General features: G+C 41.5%; 1 protein-coding gene across 3 annotated transcripts in view; it reads right to left on the bottom strand.

Moving 5' to 3' along the window:
• The window catches only part of Myo1d (myosin ID), a 303,674-nt gene that overhangs the window by 167,360 nt on the left and 109,583 nt on the right, over window positions 1-26,731 (bottom strand). For all 3 annotated transcript variants that reach the window (XM_085829756.1, XM_021176177.2, XM_085829757.1), the window contains exons 9-14: window positions 26,508-26,653; window positions 26,313-26,427; window positions 22,583-22,753; window positions 18,222-18,292; window positions 14,685-14,759; window positions 9,158-9,290 (exon numbers count right to left, since the gene is read on the bottom strand). In XM_085829756.1, the coding sequence (XP_085685882.1) occupies window positions 9,158-9,290; window positions 14,685-14,759; window positions 18,222-18,292; window positions 22,583-22,753; window positions 26,313-26,427; window positions 26,508-26,653 (711 nt within the window). The remainder of the gene's footprint in view (window positions 1-9,157; window positions 9,291-14,684; window positions 14,760-18,221; window positions 18,293-22,582; window positions 22,754-26,312; window positions 26,428-26,507; window positions 26,654-26,731) is intronic.

The following is a 26,731-nucleotide window of genomic DNA, read 5'->3' as shown; positions in this document are numbered from 1 at the left end:
TAGAATGAATTGGGTAGAGTACCTTCTTCTGCTTCTATTTTGTGGAATAGTTTGTGCAGAACTGGAATTAGATCTTCTTTGAAGGTCTGATAGAACTCTGCACTAAACCCATCTGGTCCTGGGTTTTGGTTTTTTTTTTTTTTTTTTTTTTTTTTTTTTTTTTTTTGGTTGGGAGACTATTAATGACTGCCTCTATTTCTTTAGGGGATATAGGACTGTTTAGATCATTAACCTGATCCTGACTTAACTTTGGTACCTGGTATCTGTCTAGAAATTTGTCCATTTCATCCAGGTTTTCCAGTTTTGTTGAGGATAGCCTTTTGTAGAAGGATCTGATGGTGTTTTGGATTTCTTCAGGATCTGTTGTTATGCCTCCCTTTTCATTTCTGATTTTGTTAATTAGGATGCTGTCCCTGTGCCCTCTAGTGAGTCTGGCTAAGGGTTTATCTATCTTGTTGATTTTCTCAAAGAACCAGCTCCTCGTTTGGTTGATTCTTTGAATAGTTCTTCTTGTTTCCACTTGGTTGATTTCGCCCCTGAGTTTGATTATTTCCTGCCTTCTACTCCTCTTGGGTGAATTTGCTTCCTTTTGTTCTAGAGCTTTTAGGTGTGTTGTTAAGCTGCTAGTGTGTGCTCTCTCTAGTTTCTTTTTGGAGGCACTCAGAGCTATGAGTTTTCCTCTTAGAAATGCTTTCATTGTGTCCCTTAAGTTTGGGTATGTTGTGGCTTCATTTTCATTAAACTCTAAAAAGTCTTTAATTTCTTTCTTTATTCCTTCCTTGACCAAGGTATCATTGAGAAGAGTGTTGTTCAATTTCCATGTGAATGTTGGATTTCTATTATTTATGTTGTTATTGAAGATCAGCCTTAGTCCATGGTGATCTGCTAGGATGGATGGGACAATTTCAGTATTTTTGTATCTGTTGAGGCCTGTTTTGTGACCAATTATATGGTCAGTTTTGGAGAAGGTACCATGAGGTCTTGAGAAGAAGGTATATCCTTTTGTTTTAGGATAAAATGTTCTGTAGATATCTGGTAAATTCATTTGTTTCATAACTTCTGTTAGTTTTACTGTGTCCCTGTTTAGTATCCACAATCTGTTCATTGATGAAAGTGGTGTGTTGAAGTCTCCCACTATTATTGTGTGAGGTGCAATGTGTGCTTTGAGCTTTACTAAAGTTTCTTTAATGAATGTGGCTTCCCTTGTATTTGGAGCATAGATATTCAGAATTGAGAGTTCGTCTTGGAGGATTTTACCTTTCATGAGTATAAAGTGTCCCTCCTTGTCTTTTTTGATAACTTTGGGTTGGAAGTTGATTTTATTCGATATTAGAATGGCTACTCCAGCTTGTTTCTTCAGACCATTTTCTTGGAAAATTGTTTTCCAGCCTTTCACTCTGAGGTAGTGTCTGTCTTTTTCCCTGAGATGGGTTTCCTGTAAGCAGCAAAATGTTGGGTCCTGTTTGTATAGCCAGTCTGTTAGTCTATGTCTTTTTATTGAGGAATTGAGTCCATTGATATTAAAAGATATTAAGGAAAAGTAATTGTTGCTTCATATTATTTTTGTTGTTAGAGCTGGCATTCTGTTCTTGTGGCTGTCTTCTTTTTGGTTTGTTGAATGATTACTTTCCTGCTTGTTCTAGGATGTGGTTTCCGTCCTTGTATTGTCCTTTTTTTCTGTTATTATCCTTTGAAGGGCTGGATTTGTGGAAAGATAATGTGTGAATTTGGTTTTGTCGTGGAATACCTTGGTTTCTCCATCTATGGTAATTGAGAGTTTGGCTGGGTATAGTAGCCTGGGCTGGCATTTGTGTTCTCTTAGTGTCTGTATAACATCTGTCCAGGATCTTCTGGCTTTCATAGTCTCTGGTGAAAAGTCTGGTGTAATTCTGATAGGCCTCCTTTATATGTTACTTGACCTTTCCCTCTTACTGTTTTTAATATTCTATCTTTATTTAGTGCATTTGTTGTTCTGATTATTATGTGTCGGGAGGAATTTCTTTTCTGGTCTAGTCTACTTGGAGTTCTGTAGGCTTCTTGTATGTTCATGGGCATCTCTTTCTTTAGGTTTGGGAAGTTTTCTTCTATTATTTTGTTGAAGATATTTGCTGGCCCTTTAAGTTGAAAATCTTCATTCTCATCTACTCCTATTATCCGTAGGTTTGGTCTTCTTATTGTGTCCTGGATTTCCTGGATGTTTTGAGTTAGGATCTTTTTGCATTTTGCATTTTCTTTGATTGTTGTGCCAATGTTCTCTATGGAATCTTCTGCTCCTGAGATTCTCTCTTCCATCTCTTGTATTCTGTTGCTGAAGCTTGCATCTATGTTTCCAGATTTCTTTCCTAGGGTTTTTATCTCCAGCATTGCCTCACTTTGAGTTTTCTTTATTGTGTCTACATCCCTTTTTGGGTCTAGAATGGTTTTGTTCATTTCCATCACCTGTTTGGATGTGATTTCCTGTTTTTCTTTAAGGACTTCTACCTGTTTGGTTGAGTTTTCCTGTTTTTCTTTAAGGACTTGTAACTCTTTAGCATTGTTCTCCTGTATTTCTTTAAGTGAGTTATTAAATTCCTTCTTGATGTCCTCTACCATCATCATGAGATATGCTTTTAAATCCGGGTGTAGGTTTTCGGGTGTGTTGGGGTGCCCAGGACTGGGTGAGGCGGGAGTGCTGCATTCTGATGATGGTGAGTGGTCTTGGTTTCTGTTAGTAAGATTCTTATGTTTGCCTTTCGCCATCTGGTATTTTCTGGAGTTAGTTGTTATAATTGTCTCTGGTTAGAGCTTGTTCCCCTCGTGATTCTGTTAGCCTGTATCAGCAGACCTGGGAGACTAGCTCTCTCCTGAGTTTCAGTGGTCAAATCACTCTCTGCAGGCAAGCTCTGCTCTTGCAGGGAAGGTGCCCAGATATCTGGCGTTTGAACCTGCCTCCTGGCAGAAGTTGTGTTCCACTCACCAGAGGTCCTAAGATCGAGTGGAGGTCCTCTAGGTACCTTGGGGGTGCCTGCTGACTCTGCGCCCAAGGTGACCCGGTGCTGGCGCCTACCGGAAGGGATTTGTGACCCTGGTCAGGCTGGGTTTTCTGCTTTCCTAATTAATGCTGTCTCAGGTCCCACGCCATTGGATTGGAACAGAAATTGTGTTCCACTCACCAGAGGTCCTAAGATCTCGTGGAGAGTCTTCTGGGGACCTTGTGGGTGTCTGCCAACTCCGCACCCAAGGTGACCTGGTACTGGCACCTACCAGAAGGGATTTGTGATCCTCTAATGCATTTAAGTATACATCTATTTGATCTGTTTTGCACAGTCAAACAGACAAGGCATATTCAAATTCATTTAATAACTTACTGATCATATGCTGGTAGCATGTTATAGAGCCATTGAGATGTATTTTTATACTTTATAGTAGGACCTATTCTCTGTATTTAAAAGATATTCTAGAACCTAGATTCTAGGTGAGGAGAGATGATAGTACACTTGAAACACTGTGGAGAAATTCTGGGAAGTTGACTAGGTAGTACTCATCAGTTTTCCAATGAAATCCTGAAGGGCAGGGGAGAAAATATGGGAAAGGCCTCTTCCATTCACTACTGTAAAGGAGTAAGGAAAGCTCTGGTCCAGACAGGCAGCCAACAAGCAGATGCCAGGCTGCTTCTGGATCCTGGTGCAGATGTTTACTACTGCTGGTGAGCTTCTAACGCTGATAAACACTCAGCGTCTCTTTTCAGCAAGAGTCTTTCTTATGTCTTTGTTTGTGGAAAGAACATTCTCTGGCTATGGAATTCTAGTTAAACCATTTTCACTCTGCCTGATTATTATTCCTTTGAAGCTAACCTATCTTTTCTCTGGCTGCTGTTAAGAGACTTGTCTCTGAAGCAGGTGTGGTGGTGCTCACATGTAATCCCTGCACCTGGGAGCTGGAGACAGGAAGCTGAGGAGTTCCAGTGTATTCTCAGCAGTGGCAGAGAGCTCCAGGGCAGCCCAAGCCTGTTATCCACACAACACAAGCAGACAAGATGCTTTGCCTTTTGAGGCTCTGCACTTCACTAGGCGGCACGTCAGATTGCCTTTAACTTTCCCAGCTCGGGGTCTACTTGACTTCCTAGCTTGCTTGGACTGTGGCATCTTATAAAATTCTTAGAATTCTTGGGCAAATTTCTTCAAGTGTTGCTCTGTGTTTCTCCCTTTCTGTGCACCTGAGTGCGTGCATGCTAGATGTGTTCATCACTTTATGGCTCTAAGTGTAATTCTAGATAATTTTTAACTTTTAAATTTTCATTAGTATTTTTTTGTTCAGCTTTATTTCGGTAACTTATCTAGTTACTTGTTCTTTCTCATATTTCCAGGCTCTTCACTAAACATTTTGAATTTTGTTACATGTGTATGCACATGATGTGTATGCATGCATGCATGCATGCATGCAAGGAAACAGGTAAAGGCCAGAGGTTGATGTAGGGTGTCATCCTTAATAACTTCTTAGTGTTATTTTGTGAGACAGTCTTTCACGGAACCTGGATCTTACTTTCAGTAAGAATGGCTGCAAGCCCCTGGAATGTTTGTCTCTGCTCTCTAGCACTGGGTTGGCAAAGATGCACTACCATATTCAGCTTTGACATGGGTGCTGGAACTAAGGTCCTCATGCTTGCGCCTAGTGAGCCACCTCCCCAGCTGTGGATTCTATTTGTGATTGTTCTAGGATCAGGAGCTGTCATCGGGCCTGCTGTTTATTCCCACTCTAGCATATGATATCTTTTTTTAAAAAGATTTATTTATTTATTATATGTAAGTACACTGTAGCTGTCCTCAGATACTCCAGAAGAGGGCATCAGATTTCGTTATGGATGGTTGTGAGTCACCATGTGGTTGCTGGGATTTGAACTCAGGACCTTCGGAAGAGCAGTCAGTGCTCTTAACCACTGAGCCATCTCGCCAGCCCTAGCATATGATATCTTGAAGTCACTTTAAAAAAAACTTCATTATTTTTATTTTTAAGATTTATTTATCTTATGTATTATGAGTACCTTGCTTGGATGTAAGCATGTGGACCACATGTGTGCTTGGTGCTCACAGGAACCAGAAGAGAGTGTCAGTTTCTTTGGAACTGGAATAACCCATGGTTGTGAGTCACTGAGTGGGTACTGGGAATTGAACCTAGGTCCTCTGGAAGAGCAACAAATGCTCTAAATCGCTGAGCCATCTCTCCAGAGGATAGCACCACCTCCTACCCTCTGTAGTCACTCTTCACAGTGAGCTCCTATTTTCCTTGAGGGAAGTCTTTAAGGTCTGTTATGAAGGTGATACCCTCAAAATAATAATTGTGTTTTCTTCTTTCAGAAGTTTAAGGCAATATAAGAACTGGGCGCCCTTAAACTAAACTTTTGAGTTAAAGCTTTTTAAGCCCTTCAGGTAGCGTGAATGTGGGCTGTGAATCTCATTAAAGTTGACTTATAACTACATATTCTCAAGAAGGACTCACTGCCTTCCCTTCCAATACCTGACACAGTTTGGCTAAGTGTCAAAGACCAAGATAGGTAGTCTCCTCACTGACAATGGAGGATTATTTCTAGTTTATTATAGATGTGGGCTTTTGGGTTGTAGGTGTGTGTGTGTGTGTGGTGTGTGTGTGTGTGTGTGTAGATTATCAGTTTAATCTGGGTAAATCCAAGATTCCAGTTCAAGGACATAGACTGGAATGCTGATTAACCACCCTCAGGTGAAAAGGCAGCTCTAAGGCTGTGCTTCCATTTAGTTGAACTGTGTATTTACACAGCCCCTGGTTTACTATCTCTTAAGTTTACTAGTTCCTGGTTAGCATCAGAACATTGATTTCTTAAGGAATTCACTTAACACTTGTGTTGTTTCAGGTATCTTTGGTGGGCACTGTATTGACTATGCTCCTAGGAAAGACAACTCCCATGCAGACTTTTAGGATCTTTTGTCTGTGTTCTTACTTTCAACCAACCTTATTTTCTCATATTAGCCTTGTACTGTTGTAACTCCCCCAAAATGAGTAACCTTTCTTCACACCTCCCATACAGTTGACAGGTGCTGTGGACTAAAGTTTATAAACTGCATCTGTGAAGTCATCAGACCTGATGCTCTTGGAGGAGTTGGGGGCAGTACACTTCTGATTAGTGATTCAGAATTCTTAAGGTTACTGTTTTATTCTGACTTTTATTTCATCTTGAATCAATTCTAACAACATGTTTCTAGCAAACTAAATTTTAAAACGTGTTAGCAGCCAGTTATTCAAAGCATATTGACCTCCAGTGTCAGAGGTTATAACGGCCTTCCATTCAACCTGTTGGTTTTTATTTTTTATTTTTAAAATCAGTTTTATTAGAGGTTTTGTCTATTTCCTGGTTTTTGGTTTCTCCATTAGGGTTAATTTCTGCTATTAAAATTATTTTCTTCTCTTTTGAGTTTCTCTTCTGGGTCTTTGAGTTGAACTTACCTACTTTTAGCTATCTTTGTTGCTTAATAAAGGTGTGCCAAATGTTGATATCTTATAAATGTTGTTAATGCTTTGTCAAGCAGTCCTAGATATTTTATAATTTTGTTTTGATATCCTCTCAAATCTGTGACTTATTTAGGAAAGCATTTTATTTTTAGTTTGCAAGCACATTTAAATAACTTGTTTTGAGGATGGAGAATGGAACTGTCTATCTAGTCTTCAAAACAGTTTCGTCATTGGTGCCCAGCTTTGGTCAGTTCTTGCAGAAGGTTCCATTTATACTTAAAAGGAATACATAGTTCCTACTTCCTGGGCACAGGGTTGTTTTGATGTATTAGAAAAGGTTGGAATTGGGTTTCCATAGTTTCCTGTGTTTGAGACAGTCTCCCTATATAGCTGAGTCTGACCTGGAACTTGCAGTGCAGCCTAAGCAGACCTTGCTCTGTCAGTCTTCCTGAGATGACAGATCTATATTTATCCATTTTTGAGAACAGTGATTTCTTTCTCTAGTTAGAGTCAATGCCCTCCACAGCACTCGGCTCTTTCCTGCATTGCATGCCTTCTTTCTAGGTTCACCTCTTTACTGGATGCAGCAGATTAAAGATGACATAGAGTATAGAGACGGGAGGCTCAGGGTGTGGATGGCATTCTAGCCTTCATACTCATTCTTCTGTCTTTCTGGAAATTTAATTATATAAGGAGAGGGACTGAGCTTATTCGCTATCAGTTGAGGCAAAGGAATGATGGTGGAGACCACAGAAAGCTACTGCATAGATGCACCCTTGTGGTATTTGCCTACTGTAGCCATGGTGACGTACAGATGCAAATTAATTTTTTTACAAGGAAAATAGATTTTTAAAAGATAACAATAAAGAAGAAAACATACAATAACATTTCCAGAAGAAATAGATATAAAGGAGCTAAAATTAACACGTCCTAGAACGCTGCTAGTTTATCAAACCTGTCAAGAGCAGCAGTTAGGAACAGAAATCTGTTCTTTAAGGGAGGGGAAAATAAAAGCCGCATTTTAAAAGAAAATGGAAAAATAACCAGACTTAACTTATAGACAACATTGCAATCAAAGCAACAGCAAAAATTAGAAAGAATTGTCATGAACCATTTGTAAAGTCCAGCCATTTACAGCACTGTGAGGCTGACACTTAGAAGCTACGGTCTTTTTGTTTGTTTTTTTGTTTTTTTTGACACAGGGTTTCTCTGTATAGCCCTGGCTGTCCTGGAACTCACTTTGTTTCTTGTTTAAATTCCTTCTGGCCATTTGCTGTTCACACACAACACATGGACGGATGGCGCATGGCTACAGCTACATTCATCTGTTTCCACCTCTCCCCTCCCTCTCTGGCCATGCCCTACTTTCCAGCATAGATTCAGCTTATCTTTTCAGGTACAGTACGTCATACATTTTGTTGAAAACACAATGGCAGTTTCCCCTTGACCTTAATGGTAGAATAAAAAGTTTGAATTTTAAAAAGTAATTCATCTGGGATACTGTGGGACCGTGAAAGGCAGCCTGTTTTCTGGTAGAGCTAGCTTTAAACCCCGGAGACCCAGAAGGTGTTCCTGCAAAGGATGGAAGGCCCGTTTGCCATGCTCCCAGACACTAGGGTCCTGACACGAGGACTCAGCTCCATAATTCTGTGGCCATCAGTCACCCAGGGCAATGCCCCAAGCTCCTGGTATTCTGTCATGACTCCACCCCCACAGTTACCTAGAAACAGTCAGGTATGCGCCTCCCCACGGTTACCTGGCAACAGCCAGGTAGGCCTGGACCACTGTAAAAGGGGCTGTTTGCCCCCTCCTCCCTCTCTTACTCTTACTTACTCCTGCTTGCTTCTCTCTTGCCCTCTTGCTCCCCCTCTCTCCTCATTCCCTTCTCCCCTCTCTCCACATGGCCCTGGCTGGCCTCTAATTCTCTACTCCCTCTCTCTGCCTTTCTCTACCTCTACTACCCTCTTAGCTCCACTTCCCGCCATGACAATAAATGCCTTTAAAACCATTGACTGCCTCTTCTCATTAGACCCACCGTGGGGAACAATGGAGCAGGTCTTCCTCTAAAGAGCTAGGTGTCTAGTCTCCCGGGGAAGGCCTCCCTGAATTTCCAGACATGGCTTCCACCAACCTAAGCCACTGAGGAGCAAGCCAGAGACACTCCAATGCCCACGAGAACCAGCTGGACCTCTCCTACCTGCCCTTTTCCCTTCTGTCCCCGGGCTAGAGCCTGTACCGGGTCCCCACTCTAGTGGTGTCTGCAGTGCCCAAGAGCGAGAACCTGCTGTGCCTGACCTCCATGTAGGCCCGGGGACCCCAAGCCAACTCGGGTGGGAAGCTCAGACTGTGCTTTCCCACCCCCGGAGTGGGGGCCTGTGGCTTCTCACAGCCCGATGCCAGCCTGGAGTTGTGGGGTGCTCAAAGTCAAACTTCCTGAGTCCACTCCCATAAGCAGGCTCTAGCCCTATGGCGGGCCAGACATGGGCCACCATTTTAACCGACAGGATACAATTATTTTAGTCAATTTTTTTTAAAGCAGGAATAAAATTTTTATTGCTCACTTGGAATATATACTGTTCAACTTAATTAAGGAAAATGACCTAAAAAATAAATCATACCTGTGTTCTCCAATGTATGTTAATTATGTTAAGAGGGAATCTATGGATTATAAAGGACATTTAGAAAGGAAAATAATTACCTTTGAAGCAAGGTTGTCTACTAAAGCAATCATAGAATTCTTAAACAAGGTGGCAGCGGTCAGAGGCCTCTTGGTCACCTCTGTAATGCTGAGCTTGCCTTCAGGCCACATATTCTTCAGCACAGGATTTGAGCTGAAAAACAAAGAATGAGTCAAAGCTGCATTTAAATAAGGGGAATAAAAAAGGCAATCTGTGCTGTCAAGTGAGTCCTAGAATCACGGTGCACATGGGATTCACAAAGCCCAACTGGGAAAACTGTTGCATTAGAGAACTATGGTCATACCATGAGGAATATTGTACCACAGACAATTTTCAAACTGTAGCACTTTAAAAAAATTCTTTAAACTTCTTTAAAGTGACATCCATTAAATTATTATGTAGATCTTTTGCTTAGATAATGTGGCTCTTAGGAGATACACATCAATATGTATCTTATTGTCTTAGTCAGGGTTTCTATTCCTGCACAAATGTCAGGATCAAGAAGCAGTTGGGGAGGAAAGGGTTTATTCAGCTTACACTTCCACATTGCCGTTCATCACTAGAGGAAGGGAAGTCAGGACTGGAACTCAAGGAAGTAGGAGCTGATGCAGAGGCCATGGAGGGATGTTCCTTACTGGCTTGCTTACCCTGGCTTGCTCAGCCTGCTCTCTTACAGAACCAAGACTACCAGCCCAGAGATGGCACCATTCACAAGGGGCCCTCCCGACTTGATCTCTAATTGAGAAAATGCCTTACAGCTGGATCTCATGGAGGCATTTTCTCAAGGGAGGCTCCTTTCTCTGTGATAACTCCAGCTGTGTTAAGTTGGCACACAAAAGTAGCCAGTACATTTATTTTATATAAACACACACACACACACACACACACACACACCTGGAATGTTTTTGTAATGGCCAAAAAAAAAAAAAAAAAAAAAAGTCTCTAGCAGGCAAATGGTTCTCATGTCCTGGCAGACAATAGGGAAGGGAAAACATTTTCTACAGGTAACCAATATACGGCTAGGGATATGAACATAACTGTTCTGATAGTCTCCTAGCAGAGCCATCCACAAGAGCTGGATTTATTAACACATTCATAGGCAGTGCTAGTGGTTCTAGCACATTGATATCATACTAGGGCTGCTATGACCTAAAAATGCACGTTAGGCCAATTCCACGTTGAAATCACAGATTTGTTATTTGACTTTGTGGAGGGTTTTTTTTTTTTTTTCCTCATAAAATGTTTGTAGTGCCTCAGCTGTGATTTTCTTCCATCTCCCTTTGGGTGCTTCTTGCTTTAAAATAGCTGGAACTGGAAACGTTGTTTCACTGGAGGACCTTTTTTTTTCTTGTCAGATTGTTTTTCCTGACAAATTTGGGGTTAGCAAAGACAATAATTAACAGGCATTCACTGCTAATTGTATTTATTCCTCCACCACCTTGCCCATTTTTCTTTCCTTTGTAGAAAACTGAGTTGGTTCTCCAAAGCACACTGTGAGTGTGTTTCACATCTGCCCAAAACGATCACTGTGAGACAGAGGACTGGATGATGCCAGAGGGCAGAAGGGTGATGTGAGGTTGGCTGTGTGCCCAGAGAGGGCAACACTAACCACCACCACCACCACCACCGTGGAGGACCAACTACCATCAACACAGCCAGGAAACAGATTGGGATAGTTTGATCGCTGTACGGTGCTAGCCTGTCATTTCCAGTCATACCCTAATAAAAATGTACACACAAAAGCGCACTATGATGGTTTGTATATGCTTGGCCCAAGGGAGTGACCTTATTAGGCCTTATTAGGAGGTGTGGCCTTGTTGGAGGAGGTGTGTCACTGTGGGGTTTCTGTGTGTACTTCAAGAATCCTTACCTGTGCCAGAGGACTGTGGAGCACTATGGTTTGGACCTAGGCAGTTTCTAATCCAAATTCTTCCTCTAATTACTGTTGGCTGTAACTGGAGACTACTCTCATATAATGTTGTAAGTGGAAGGAAGGAGGAAGAGGACTGAAAATATGATTGATTATATATCACATTAGAGTGATATAAAAAGAATCCAAACAGACATAGTCATTTTAAGAGAGAATTTTCAGGCCAGAAAGACATGTATATAATATTATCAAACTGTTTTTTTTAAAGATTTATTTATTTACTTTATATATATGAGTACACTGTAGCTGTATTTACTTTATGTATATGAGTACACTGTAGCACCAGAAGAGGGCATCGGATCCCATTACGGATGGTTGTGAGCCACCATGTGGTTGCTGGGAATTGAACTTAAGAACCCTGGAAGTGCTCTTAACCTCTGAGCCATCTCTCTAGCTCCAAAGAGGTTTTTTTTTTTTTTTTTTTTTTTTTTTAAAGATAGCTTAAATACTTGGATAATACTTGGGTACTGGGAACTAAACTCCAGTCCTCTGAAAGAGCAGCAAGCTCTCCAGCACCCCTAGATTTTTTTCTTTAAAGCGAGAGAAATAAAGCCAGAAACATAGCATGTATAAAGGTAAGGCAGATGTGAACAACAAGAGGATAAGTAAAAATTCATGCACTCGGCAGACCAGCTGCCTGCTCCATTCTTCCGTTTACAGACACGTGTGCACAAAGTGAACATTACAACACTCCTGTGTGCATGTGCAACTGTTGGGTTCTAAAGAACGAGAAATCCAAGGGCCACATTAACATATACAAAGAAAGGATGCAATCAGATTTTGAGAGGTTGGTTAGCCACAAAAACATCAAAAAGTGTTTGTGGGTAAACATGTCACATCTAAATGCCACCTCACTGCAAGGGCTTGTCCATTACAGACAGACACACGACATAGGCAGCAGGGAGCAGACATTTAATCTTTTCACTGCTCTGGAAGATGATAAAATGGATCAACCTTGTCCCAGTCTCAGTTCCTTTGTTCTAACTCTGTGCTTACCAAGCATACAAGCGGACTAGCTTCTGTGGGTAATATTTTTCATTGTCAATTAATAAGCAAGTTCCCACTGCTGTCTGGCTTCCCAAGCAGGTTTTTCCAATAGAAAACAACCTGTCAGACCAATGTAAGTAGTGCACCCTCTGTGACTGTTCAATATTTTAGGAAATATAGCCGAGTGTTACTTCATTTCTACCCTGGGGCTGTGATCCTGGGCTACATTAGTCTACACTGAGAGGTGCTGCACTGTCAGCTGATTTTTCTAGGCCATGGTAAACGCACACAGAAAACAAATACCATTTTGTGTTCCTTTTAGGACACAAGCTTGACAGCATACTGTGACATTATTACTGGTCAGACGTGGTTATATATCCAGTTTAACATTTTCTACATAGAGAAATGCTAGACTCTGCCAGTAGTCCCTCAAACGGGTGCATACCACCTGACAAATGGAACCCTGGCTTTCTTTTCTGAAAGTCACGTTCTCCTATGCCCAGCTTTCGCATGGATTTGCTTTCCTATTTCGATGTGTTTGCAACTTTCTACTGCTGACAGCTCTGTCCTCGTTCTTTGTAGCTTTAGCATCTATAGACAAACCATTTTAGAGCAAAAGATCTTAAGAGAATTATTTAAACATCTTGTGTCCATCTTTTCATTTTCTATTCTCCCTCAAGCCCATGTCAATCAAACATTTGTCTTGACCACTGCCCAGAAATCAGTATGTTCAAGAATCCAATGAGTTATCCCATAAACAAACACAGTTGGTTAATCTTGGCACCATTTCTGCTTTTTATTTGATATTGCTTATTACTGTTTTCTTCTGTTTTAAAAGAGATTTATTTGTTTCATTTATATGTGCCTGAATATATGCACATTGAATGTATGTAGTGCTTATGTAGGTCCAGAGAGGGTATCAGATCTCTTGGAATTGAAGTTTTAGGTGGCTGTGAGCTCTCATGTGGGATGTTTTGAAAGATTAGCAAGTGCTCTTAACTACTGAGTACCACTGTGTTATTTATTTATTTATTTTCTTAAAGTACCCCCTGCTGGGCCTCTGCGACACTGGATTTGTTTCTCTTCTATCTTGTAGAGTGCCCTCAGTTTTCTTTGATTAAACGTTGGACCATTAAGGACCAAATTTTTTACCCTATTCTTTCTTTACTGTTATTTTTAAACCTACTTGTTCCTTGGGTAACTCTTCCAGTCTCACGGTCTTAAATATAATCAACATATCAACGTGGAGAGGTTCCTCCAGCCCCACCTTTCTGGAGATGCAGATGCGGTTCTGCCGTGGTCTACTGGGCATTTTCACTTGGGTGCAGTATGGACTTCCATATTCAAAACACACATTCTCTTGCTACATAGGCTCCGGCATCACAACTGGGTTCTGGCTGCCTATCAGCTCACAGCTCCACTCTCCTTTCTGAATATCACCTGGTCTGACTCCTCCTCACCTTGTCACTGCTAAGCCAGCCCCAACTGGTCTCACTAGCTCTGCTTTTGCCTGTGACTGTATTCTTACACAGTGGCATTAGTGATCTCCACAGTGCAAATCACAGCAGACCATGCTTTGCAATGCTCCCTCTTTCCATCCTTTGCATTACGTTGGCTCACACACTATGATTCTGGTTCTGTCCATCTCTCTAAATTCATTGTTGCCACGCTCCCCATCTCCCACTGTTTTTAGCATATAGCCTCTTGCTGTCAATACTCTCAGCAGGTTCCTTCCTCGAGGCCTTGGACCAGCTATTCTCTCGGCCTGAAATACTTCTCCTCCAGGTAGCAGTGTGGTTTCCCCTCACCCCCTTACTTCATATAGGTGTCTGCTTGATGCTGCCTCTAGTAAGGGTTATCCTACTTTTAATGCCTCTCCTGCACCTCTATTCTTAATCTCTTACCTACTTTTTCTGAAAGTTATTTACTTATTATTAGAAAAAGAGTGGCTGCTAAACTGTCTCCCCAGCTGTACCTCAGAGCATACAAGGACATGTGGCTCCAAGGTAATTAATATAATCTTGTAATCTACTGAGGATTACTTAGACTTAAATGAGTGAGCAGAGGTCTCTTTAACCTACAGAATAATGGTCAAGATGCCTCTTCTGTCTTCCCAAACCTTCTCTCCATACTGGGTTTAAAGTTCCGTCTATTGTCTGCTTTTGTTCTGTACCCCGCCTTTTGTCTTTAGGTGGTTTGTGAAGGAATTCTCCTGCTTGGTCAGGAGGCCAGGCGTCAGCCTGAGAACAGAGCGGCTCATACATGGGTGCAAAGACCCTACAGTAGGAATCTGAGGAAGGAACAGTTTGAGGTGGACCTAAAACTTGACACCACTTGACACCAGTGACCTCTGGCCTAGCTTAGAAACTACTGGGGACATCGGTACAGGGTGCCAGAAGGCTAGTGAACAGAGAAAGCAAGGAGAATCAAGGCAAACCTTACTGGTATTAGTAGCTCCTGCCCCAAGTCTACAGATTTTATAATCTTGAGGTCATATACATTTTTCATACATTAAGCAGAACAATGCAGAAAAGTCTCCTAAAATTGTCACATAAAGGTATCATGTGCACACACATATACTCTTCAATGTTTGTCAAAGAACTTGAAGTAAAGGTAAGAAACAGTCATACCTGTTATACATAAGGCGCTTGAAATCTTGAAATAAAGTATCTTTATTTTTGTCGATAAAACCGATGGCAGAATAGCTGAGGAGAGAATAGAGCATGAGCATCATCGCCATGTACGAACCACGCCCGAGCTTCCTTAGTGTGCACAGGTCTTCTGCTATTAGTTTTGCAATCAAATTACTGTACAATCAGTTTACTTAGCTCTGAGGTAAAGGCTAGATCTTGCACACCAAATAAAAAGGACTCTGCTCCTCTCCTTCAGGAGGAAAGTGAACACTAGTCCCACCATTCTAAGAATATCATTTTCTACTGGCTAGCTTACCTCAAGAAGATGACTTCAAAATAGATAGCTGTATGTATCATCCAGCACGCCTAAGATAAAAGGAAAACAGCTGCATACAGGAACTAAGTGTCCCATCCATGGGGAGGTCAAGTGACTTGCCTAAGTACCACTCAGTGTGCAGGGTATGAGAGAGTCCAAGGAGAACTGCAAAGGATGGTAAGAACTGGGTAAGCAGAGAGGAAAAGGACCGGCAGATAACGAGGAACAACAGGCAGGATGAAGGGCTGGAAGCAGGCACATGCAGGAGCATTACAGAGATGAGCCCACTATTCATCATCAGGAGGAAGGCAGAAAGTAAGGCTTTGAAAGTCCAGCTAAGAAGGCAGATGGTGAGAAGAGCCCAGGCAGGGGATCTATACTGCTGCAGTGACTGGAAAGTCTTCTACTGGGAGCCACACAGTGCTGGGGTAAATCCAGGGCTCAGGATGAGTAGGTATGGGCTAGGTGACTGCACACAGTAACTCTAAACTCTACCTTAGCAGTTCTGCTCTCTTGCCCGCCTCCATTTTCTACCTGACAATCACTTTGATACTTCTCAGGCCCCTGACCTCGACCTTTAATTTTACATATTTAATTTTGCAAACAAAAAAATATCGCAGGTGTGCTATCCACAGGGATTTAAGGCTACCACACCCAAAATTATCTTACTGCCTGCCTAACCTAGATCTTTTTTTTTTTTTTTTTTTTTTTTGAGACAAGATTTCTCCGTTTAGCCCTGGCTGTCCTGGAACTCACTCTGTAGACCAGGCTGGCCTTGAACTCCCGAGTGCTGGAATTAAAGGCGTGTGCCACCACTGCCCGGCTAGATCTTCTTAATACCTTCCTGTCATTCTTAATTGAACTCATAAATTCCCCTGCTCTTAATCTATTGTTAAACCCACACAGGTTGAGTTTCAGAGACCATAGTACAGTGTTCAAGTCTCACTATGATTTGATCCATCTACTTTTCCAGGCGTCTCCAATCTGCACTATGGCGAGGATGGATACACCCCTGCTACTTCCTGAATATTTTTTCACCACCCTTCCCACTTCATCCTATAAAAATAATTCCTAGCACTCAGAGCCCAGCAGCATCAGCCTCCCCAGGCATACACAACACCTAAAAATATTACAGTGTTTTCTTACTCAGAGTTTGTCACAACACTTGCTATGACTCATATGGAAATTATTATAACCTATCTTTTCTTTTTTTTTTATAACCTATCTTTTCTTATGCACACATATGGATATGTACACGTGTATATTTATGCTTAAATATATACTTAATCACATGCATATGTGTACATCTTGTATGAAAAGCACCTAGTGGCCAGATACCATACCCTGTAAAGTATTGGGAATCTAGAAGATAATCCATAAAAACCCAGTAGAGGACTGAAAGCTAAAGGAGAAGCCTGAGGCAGTGAATGCCAGTTGGAACTCTGGACCTGGAGCCTGGAAACCTGGTTACTGCTTCAGCTCTCCAATAATTACATCATGAGACTTTGAGCCAGATGTTTACTTGTTCGGTAGAAGCTGATTTCTCTATAAAACCGGAGGACTTGGGGGCAGAGGTCTCTGTCCAGCTCTGCCCTTACACCACTCTGATCATCAAACAGCAGCCTGGGATGAGGCTTAGGCTTATCCTAGTGAGAAGCATCTCAGTGGAGCTGGACTTAGCACTCTAAAACCTGGGCACAGGGTCGGAACTGTGGGAGAGGATGACATCTTGTAATGATGGCTAGTTTGACAGAGGGTGGTAATTTAGAGTCATGATTAGTTTTATGATTCTGGAGTTTTAATTTAGTCAGAAATAGCTATTAAAGTTTCTTCAATTGTCTTTCCAGCATTTATAAAGATAATCATTTGCTTTTGTCTTGATTAATCTCTTCTTGTAATGGGTTATGTGGGAAGAATTCCTAACATAATAAATAAGGAAAAGGTAGAGTTCTTTAAATGATAAAGAACAATGAGGACTAGGGTTCAATGAAGAGTGAAACAACAAATTCAGCCTGAACAATGACCCCATACCAAATGACAGCCACACCACAATCCCTTGGGAAAAGAACTCCCATTCTGGAACTTGGGAATGCTGTCTTCTATGGTAAGAGATGTGATTTTGTTAAGGATCTTGAAAGAAGGCACTAATCTAAATGCCACGAAATCCTTTTAGCATGGAGGGGAGAGTTAACACTCAGGAGAAAGCAATGGACAGAAGAGGCAGCCATAGGAGGTAGAGCCACAAACCAAGGAATGTCCATAGCATCAAAAGGTGGAAAGGGGAGCAGAGTCTCCCCGAGAGAAGCTTCCGGGACAGGTGTAGCCTGCCATCATCTGGTTTTCATCTTCTTGCCTCCTGAACTGGGAAACTAGGAGAGCGTACATGTGTGCTTCTGTGTTTGTTTTTGTGGTGCCAGGCAAGCATTTCACCACTAAGCTACAGTCCCTTGCCTAGGTGGCTGCTGCTTTAAGCCACCAGCTTGTGACAGTCTGATACAGGAGCACCTGAACCCTAACATAGCAAGGTAATTTTCACACCACTTGGTATTTCATGTCATTTGCTATTTTTATTGTAAGGCAATAAACAATTAAAAATAAGAACTCTCTTTTTAAACATTATTTGACAATAATATAGTAAAACTGCTTCTGCTTGCACAGTTGCTGTAGCCCTGCAGATACTGGGTGCTCTGCAGTTCCTGGCCCCTCACTCTCTACTCTCCTATCTCCAGGCTTTCACTTAACGGTGCAGGACTTGCACACTACCTCCTCCAGCGAGACTTCTCCAGACTCCTCACTGCTCCCATAATGCGGAATGTCTCTGCAGCTAAGACCTTCCCTCCCTTCCTGTGACGTAGATGTATCTACTTGTATTCACTATCCTGCTGGCTTCTTATGGGCAGCACCCATCTTATCTGTGTGTCTACTGTAGACCCAAGGCAATTGATACACTAGTTAATTTTTACTGAGTTCCAACCACACCAGGAAGTGCACATAGTCACACAACATAACTCAAACCAAATGTGTGAGAAGCAAGGAAGAAATGAAGCTATGGCACTTTCCTCAAATCAAGAGACTAAAATACGCTCGTCTACAAAATGACCTTTCCTCCCGCCCCACACACACATGAAAAGAAAAATGACTGATAGTTTCCTAGTCTTATTTCCTGAAGACAGGCTGCATGCAAATTATCATGTGAGGCACCAGAGTAAGATACTTACACCACATCACCCGCATAATGACGGATTCGAAAGTCCCGATCAAACTCCAAGATTTTGTCTGAGGCACAGGTCTATGAGATAAAGGACATAAATTTTAAAAAAGGTATTTTCAATGCACTAAGTTAGTGCATTCTAACTTAATATGACCAAACATAACAAATTACAATACCTAAGTAAGATCCCATTCTGTGGGGTTTGTTTAAATCCACAGCTGACAAGGTACAGACTTTTGGCAGAGATTCATGCAGAACACAGCTAGTCCCCATTTACTGGCTGCTCTAATAGTCGATTTGGCCAAGTGGCTAGGTCTAGACAATGCATATGAACTGTGGTTATCCCATACCTAGTGTGGTAAGAGGTTGGAAAATGATGCCCTTTATTTAGTTGGGTGTAAAGGATGGTCCCTAGCAGGTGGGGCAGCCAAACAATGGATGAAGTATGGCTTTCTGAGAAACAGACATGTGCCGTGCTATCATCTTCTGATGCTGGAATCTTTCTCCTCCAAGTTCCACTTGGGAGGATCACACTGAAGGCTTACTATCTGTGAGGCACACACATATCACAGTCCATATAATCTACTCTTAGAGCATAACAATGTTTCGCTCACATACATGTTGAGGCTCAGTGAGGTAGACAGAGAACACTACATCAAATTGCTAGTAAGTGGTATCCCTGGAAAGGCTCTAGGAAACAGAAAGGACCACATCTTTGTGCATCCAGTGTCTTGGTTCATCTGCCTGCTGAGCTGGGCTCCAGCTTAGGCGCTCTTCCCAGAGATGAGTGCTGTATACAGTTTATCACTGACAGGGAAATCACTGACTCTGTAAATGGCAGGCTTTATATGTCACTGGATTTCTTCATCACTTCCTCCAACTTTCTTTGCTACAGTAGAGCCCAGACAGGCAGATAAGTAAAATTCTACACAGTACCACGTAGAACTGCAATACTGGTACCACTTAGATGACAGTGCCCTACAGCACAGAATCCTATCCAGGTCAGCAGGCTTCAGATGCTAAAGGAACAGTGTCTAAGAGTTTCACAAATGACGAATTATAGGAAGTCAGAGGCTTCTTTCAATAGTTATTTATCTGAGAAGGTGGAGAGTTAAATACATCTGGAGTCCGAGGCATCTAGTATAAAGGTGTCTCCAAAATATATCCTCCTCCAGAGCTTGCAAAGCTGCACTTTTATTTCTAGTTGTGTCTACGGGGGTTTATGCACTGTGAGTGTGGGTTCCTTCAGAGGCCAGAGGGGCTCTTGGATGTCCTGGCTCTGGAGCTAAGGCAGTTGTAAGGTGCTTGACATGGGTGCTGGGAACTGAACTCTGGTCCTCTGCAGGGCCGGTCTGCACAAGGTCAGTCTGCACTCTTAACTGCCGAGCACTCTCTCTAGACTTTCCTCTCACCTCCGTCCTTTTGAAATATTCTTTAATCTATAAAATTCCTGAAGGAATAAGACTCAAATTATGATACATTCTTACATTTGTATAAAACACAAAGCTGTGATTGTTCTCAACACACACACTCTCTCTCTCTCTCTCTCACACACACACAAATCCATTAACTTTTTCTTGTACTGTTATATACTTTTTTTTTAGCTTTTTATTTTAAAATATTTTATAGTTGTTTAGATCATGTGACTGCTTCTCCATGTTACTTTTAAATCAAAAGGAAGATTTTTAGCCCCAAATAAAAGTCACCAATCTTTTATTTAATAAGCCAGTAAGTCTGTCTGATCAGTTAGCAGTAACAAATGATACCTGGCTCAACATACAACCCAATGGAATTATTTAACAAAAAGGTATGAGGTGATTTAAACATCTTGATAGCTTGGCTATTTCATTTCTTTCCTTATTAGGTAAAATTCCTCAGAAGATGAGGGATGGCTCAGTTGGTATAGCGTTTGCAGCATATACATGAAGACTTGATTTGGATCCTTAGCAATTACATACTATAATTGGGTACAGTAATGTCTGTAATCCTAGTGCTAGTAGGGAAGAGACAGGAGGATACCTGATAGCTCTATCAGGGAGGTCCAGGCTCAGTGAGAGACCTTGTCTCACAAAATAAACTAGAAGGTTAGTGGGATGACTCAGTGGGTAAAGAGGCTTGCCACCGAGCCCGAGTTTGATCCTTGGAAGTTACATGGTGGAGAGAATGAACTCCTGCATGTTGTCCTCTGACTTCCACATGTGTGTCAAGGCATGCATATGCATGTACACACCCAAACATAAACAAATGTAAATTATTTTTTAAAAGTTGGAGAGCAATAGAGAAGATATAGGACATTGACCTCTGACCTCCATATATGCTTACATATAGACAGATAGACACATACCACATATACACAAATTCCCCAAAGAATACACTTTAAATATCTTCATTTCAGTATTTATCCATGGGATACTGAGGGAGGAGGAAAAAGAAGTAGGTACTTGGTCTGTTGGGATACTGGGACTTCCACCAAAACCAGTAATAAAGAAGGAAATAAATAAGAAAGAAAGAAATCAATCACTACATAAATTACTATTAGCATTTCCTATCAAATCAGTAGCAAGTGTTTAAAAACAAGATGTTCAGTTGCCTTAAGGAGAAAGATTACAGCTTAGTGTGTTGGCATGCAGTGGCAGCATTAGATACTTGCATGGCTGAGGCTCAGTAGAGCCCTGAGGTCTGAGGCCAGTCTGAGCAACACAGAGCTAAAGTCCATCTCAAAAAAGAAAGAAAGTGAGATTACATTTCAAAAATACTTGAAGGGTTAGATGGATGGCTCAGTGGTTAAGAGCATTTCCAGAGGAATTGGGTTCAAGTCCTCCTTCCCACAACTCCAGCCTGAGGGTATCTGATGCTTTCTCCTGGCCTTTTAGGGCACTGTATACACATGGTCACATGGTGCACATTCATGCAGGCCAAATGCTCATACCCATAAAGTAAAATGAAAAAAATATTTTTTGCCTGACTGATTTACTTAATTCAGCTATAGAGATGGCTGAAAGATATATAAATGGCAAAAGATAGAATAATAATTTGGGGTGTCACTTTTGGGACTTACAGATATCTATTTAAATATAAACAATTTAAGAAAGATTCATTTGGTATGATAAATCAATATAACTTCACCAATACTGACTGTCTAGTATCCAGAGGGTCCATTAGTAGATGAATCTCCACCTCCTGTGATGATATCTCTAAACTCCCTTACAGTCAGCCATTGGCCTAGATAAAGGGGCCCCCTAAATGTCTCACTGAGAGTAGGGTTACTTTCCACTTTGTACAGTTTTGTGCCTAGCACTGAGGACTAGACCTGTTTAAACAAGAGGTACTGAATCAGACGTCTGGGGTCTAAGTGGGAACTGGCTGAAGGGACCGAGGTTCTAAATGCATTAGCTGAAGACCAGCTTGTAGCTACAAGTAACAGCCCTGAGATAAGTGTCAGTTAATAATCAATTTGCAGATGATTCACACCCTATTTATAGTTAATGGTGGAATTTCTCCATTAAGATTACATAATTCCAAGGGGACGGAGTTAGGAAGTAGATTTATTCATGCAGCAGTGGCAATGTGCTGCAGACTCACAGAGAAACAGAACTGCAGCCCATTTCTTTCTAGATGGGAAGGAACAAGGCATGTTTTCCTGGCAGCGTCTAGTTCCTGAACAAGCTTGCATTTGTGAGGAAGCCTGGGGTGATGACGAGGTGTCCCTCCCCAACACAGACTTCTAAACAAACACAATTGATGAGCATACTGCATATAAGGTCTCGCACAAGAGTCTGCGAACCACAACTCCTACCAATTATTGTACAAATGTGGTTTATTTGTGACATTTTTAGATTGTAAGAAAATGGAGACTTGGAAGTTTACTCAATACACTAAAAGAATGCATTTCTCCATAACAATCATGACTGCAGCTAAAATCTCTCATTTTTAAGCAGGTCCCAGGGTCTGAAGAATGCAGTCAGAACACATTCCATATTTTGTCAGTGAGGACTGTGGTGGAAAGTCAAGGACAAAAGCAATTTCTTATGCAGAGCTATCAGATGCAGGCATAAAATTCTAGCACATGGACAAGTACTCAGCATCTATTGGCTACAAATGACATCATGCTTTTAAAGAATCCCGTTCATTTTTCCTGCATCTAGCAAATGCCTTAGTCTGTAGCTCCCTCTCCTGGATACTATGATTCTGTCAACCTCACCACTGTATCAGAGAAGCAGAACTCACAGAGATACATCATTTACCAGACAATCAGGCCTTTCCCCTTTATTTGACTGTACATTCTTTTAACCTATTATAAAGCAACATTGCCCTGCCAAACAATAAGCAAAAGTCTTATAGCTCAAGATAAGAGGAAGGTCTTATTACCTTTCGGCTGGAAAAATGACCATGTTTGCCCAATTTACTGTTAAGGGCCTCAAGGAACATTCCGTCAGTGACTTTGCCAACATTCATACAAGCGTCATCCAGGATTGCAATGATGCCTTTGTGCTGCTGCTCCACGAGGTCCACAATGATCTGGTTGTTGAAGTAATCAATCTGCAGGACAAGCAGGAAAGCAATGCCCAGGAGAACAGCAACCCCAACAAGCAAGCGCGCAGGTGTCCCCTTCCTTCACCTCAGTCAAGCACACGTTAACGGAGGTCTCTGACCTAATGTCTCCACTCTTGTGCTATGAAGGGAACATCAGTGATGACTGGACTAAGGCAAGAGTGATTAATTCTTGTCTTTGTCCTTCCTGCCTCCCCATCCTACATCCAATCCCACTCCTTCAATTGAGATTAACTTTGCTTTGGGGACATGTGATGAAATGTAAGCAGACAGTTTTGAGTCTCATGGTAAGAGGAATGTTACAGGTTCTGAGTGGGTGAAGGTCAGGATGCTGTTAAACTGTTCAATGCAGGACAGCCCTACTGCAAGAATTACCCGTGTTTTCATGTTTATATTTTCAGTTATGAAGAAAGTTATTTACACCTTTAGAAAAATGTCCTAAAATACAAAAAAAAAAAAAAGTGAAGGAAATCTGTTACTGGCAAACACTTCAAATATTAAGACTATGAAAGTAAAGTCTTCTGTCCTGGGTATAAGAATTACCTTAAAATTTCAACTGCATTCCTAGAAGCCACTGATGTTGCCTGAAGATTCTAACCACTCTCATTTTTAAGTTTAATGGTGCTTTAAGCACTGCTTAAAAGTCAGGCTCTTCTGATGCCCTGAATGCCCATGAGCTGGGAGAGATGTGCAAGGTGACTTACGGATACAGAGGTCCCATGTCATACCCTCACTCCAAATGCAAACACTTTTAACAGCAACTTTCTTCCTACAACTATGGAATCTGAATAACAAGCTTTATAACTAAAATCTAAAATCCAGCTATGTCTATATAAAACATACAATGTGTACAATACATTCTTAGAAAGCTCCGGGCAAACAATGTAATTGAAAATTGAATTTTAACTTTATGGGAGTTCGCTAGAGTATGAAGTTCTCAATAGTTAAAATGATTTGTAGGGGCTCCAGAGATGGCTCAGTGCATAAGAGCACTTACTGCTCTTGTGGAGAGAGATACCGGATTCAGTTCTTAGCACCCATATCAGGTGGCTCACAATCCCCTGTAACTACAGGTCCAAGGTTTCCAGTGCTCTCTTCTGGCCTCCATGCTGTGCACATACAGACAGGTATGCATGCACACAAAAGGAAAAATAGAAATTGAAAAACCAAAACCATTATTTGCTTTTAGAAGCAAATGAATCAGAGGGATAATCAGATTTTTATGAACTTCTGGTAGGTATCCACACACAGGCCATAAAATAGGCTGTGAAGAAAATCTAATTCTGAACCCAGTCAAGACACTAGATCTCATCACGAATACACACAACACACAGGTACACAAAAGTGTGTTAATGACACTTCAGGAATTGGATTAGCAAAATCTGGGCTGGGAAACCTTACAGACAAAAATGCTCATTACAGAAAAAGTGCTCACTCTTTTCAACAAAAGATTACAAGGGAAAAAAAGAAAGGGACGGGAAGAGAAGGAGTGAGGGAAGAAGGGAGGGAGCACAGGAGGCAGACCTATGTGAGAAATCTTTCATTCAATCAATCAATCAATCAATCAATCAGTCAATCAGTCAATCACTCTACTCATAATGGATCTAATCAAGCAAACTGTCACCATCAACAGCAATACAACAACTTAAGAAGTAGGAAATGAAGCGAAAGGAATTGCTATTCATTTTTGGGATGGGGTCACAGAGCTGTGGTTACAGTTTCTGTAGGATGACTTGTCTCAGAGAGATGTGGAAAATGACAGGTGAAGGACTGTCATGGCTGAGTAATCAAGGTAGTCAGGACGTGTGAGGAAGGCTCATGAGGAGGTGGATAGTGCAGGGTTCATGTTTCCTTCTTACTCCAGAGAACGCTTGAATGTTCTGTAACGGTGAGAGGAAGCGCAGTGCTTAGAAGTTTGGGGCTCTAAGGCAAACAGAGGCTATGATGCTGTGCACACCATGCTGTTTCTGTCGCCTGGGAGTTGGGTTCTGTTGCCTTAGTGGTCTGTTTCAGTTACAACTCCCTCACCTTCAGGGTTGCCGAGCTTTTCTGAGGTGTCTGGATTAGCCACTACTGCCGCTGTTAGGCTTCCCACTGGGAACTAAGCCCACGGAACTTGATATTCTGATTGGTGGAGGAGTTTTTGGCTTTTTTTTTTTTTTTTTTTTTTTTGAGATAGGGTTTTATTGTATAGTCTTGGCTGGCCTCAAACTTGTGATTCTCCTGCCTCAGCCTCTGGAGTGCTGAGATTACATGTATGTGCCACCACAACCAGCTTCAAAGGATATTTTGGATTAGTTACCTCCAAATCACACCTGAATAACAGGTTTTATAAGAGTCATGCTTTAAAAAAAGCCTCAACTTCAGTTATGTTGTATATTAAACAAAAGATTTATTCTAGGAAACCTCATATAAACTTAATTGAATTGTATTTTAAATAGCTATGAGAGATCACTGTTTAAGTCAAACAATAGGCAGCTCTTTTATAATAAAATTGACAACTCTGGTTTATTTTAAATATGTAAAATTTATGTTCATACACTTCAATGACGTTTTTGGCATTCTAATATTTAACACATGATGGAAGGCAAAAATGCAATTTGAGGCAGAAGTGCTATTTATTATACCACTCTCTTTCTAAAATAAATAAGTAGAATAGAAAATGGGAAGGTATGAATATAAACATAATTTAAATATGACACTTCAAATAGCTTTTGAATTGAAATGTCAATACTATATTGGCTATCAAAGAAAAAATACTGGTTTGATTTTTATTGTGTGGTGAGAGTGGAGTTTTATAAACTCAGCAACCAGGCATGGCAGCAAGAGCCTGTAATCCCAGCACCTGGGAGGTGGAGCTTGAGTGAGGAGTGCAGGCCATCTTTGGTTTCATTGTAGGATTCAAGGGTTCTGGGAAAACATCAGACTGTCCCCTAAGAAACAAAGGAGCCCGACAAAATTTCACAAAACAGAAACAAATAACTATAAGAAAAAGTCAGTGGGTTTTAAAAAGTCTACTGCCAAAACTGTTTTAAAATATAAAGGAATAAGAATACTGACACGCACAAAGGGCTCACTCCTGTTAGGAGCAGGAGAGAACAAGGAAGCCTGGAGAGCCCGCCCCTCAGCTGTGAACCTCCGACCAGTATCACTTCCTGTCTCCATCTCATTGGCAGAGTTTGCCTCTGACAGTTACAAACATACAAAGAGCCATGAGGAGAGAGGTGACAGCAAAAGGGAGAATGTGGAACTGAACGGGAATACAATGTCCCAGCGTCCCAACCACAGGCTTCAGAGAATGGGAGCAGCAGCAGCTGAGGGCGGTTCACCACCACTTAGATCCCAGAGGAGAGGAGGGAATGACTCCTCTCCAGAGGAGGAACAGGAACAACTGGGTCTGGAAATAAGTTCATCTATCGGAAGTCAAGAGAGTGAACTTTGAGCGATGCTACCCTCTGATACATAAACAACAACGAGGAAGCCGCAGAGGTCAGAAGGTCTGCTAAGGTGGGCAGCACAGGGAGACGCTCCCCAGAACAGCACTCACGTGTTTCCAAGGGATGCCCTCCCGCTGGTACTCCTCTTGCTCCTGCTTCAGCACCAGCTGAATGAAGAGCTGCTGCAGTTTCTCATTGCAGTAGTTAATGCAGAACTGCTCAAAGCTACAGGAGACAGAAAATGTTAGGCTAAACAAACAAACAAAACCCAAGCAGTAGGATTTTCAATATCCTATCCAGTTTACCTGTTGTTGTCAAAGATTTCAAAGCCATAGATATCCAAGACACCAATAACCGTGTTTTTCCCATGTATCGTAGTGTCATAGTTCTTGACCTCGATGATGTCATTGATGCGAGTAACAATCCAACAAAAGAGGCGCTCATATATTGCCTGAGAGAGAGAATATCATAAATCCTTGCCTGTTTGGGAATGAGTCTCTCTGTTTGGACTTGGGATGTCTTCAATTCC

Source organism: Mus caroli, unplaced genomic scaffold (genome assembly GCF_978045245.1).
Source record: "Mus caroli unplaced genomic scaffold, Mus_caroli_1 scaffold_13, whole genome shotgun sequence".
Classification (NCBI taxonomy): Eukaryota; Metazoa; Chordata; class Mammalia; order Rodentia; family Muridae; genus Mus; species Mus caroli.
This window is presented reverse-complemented; position numbering and strand designations above follow the sequence as displayed.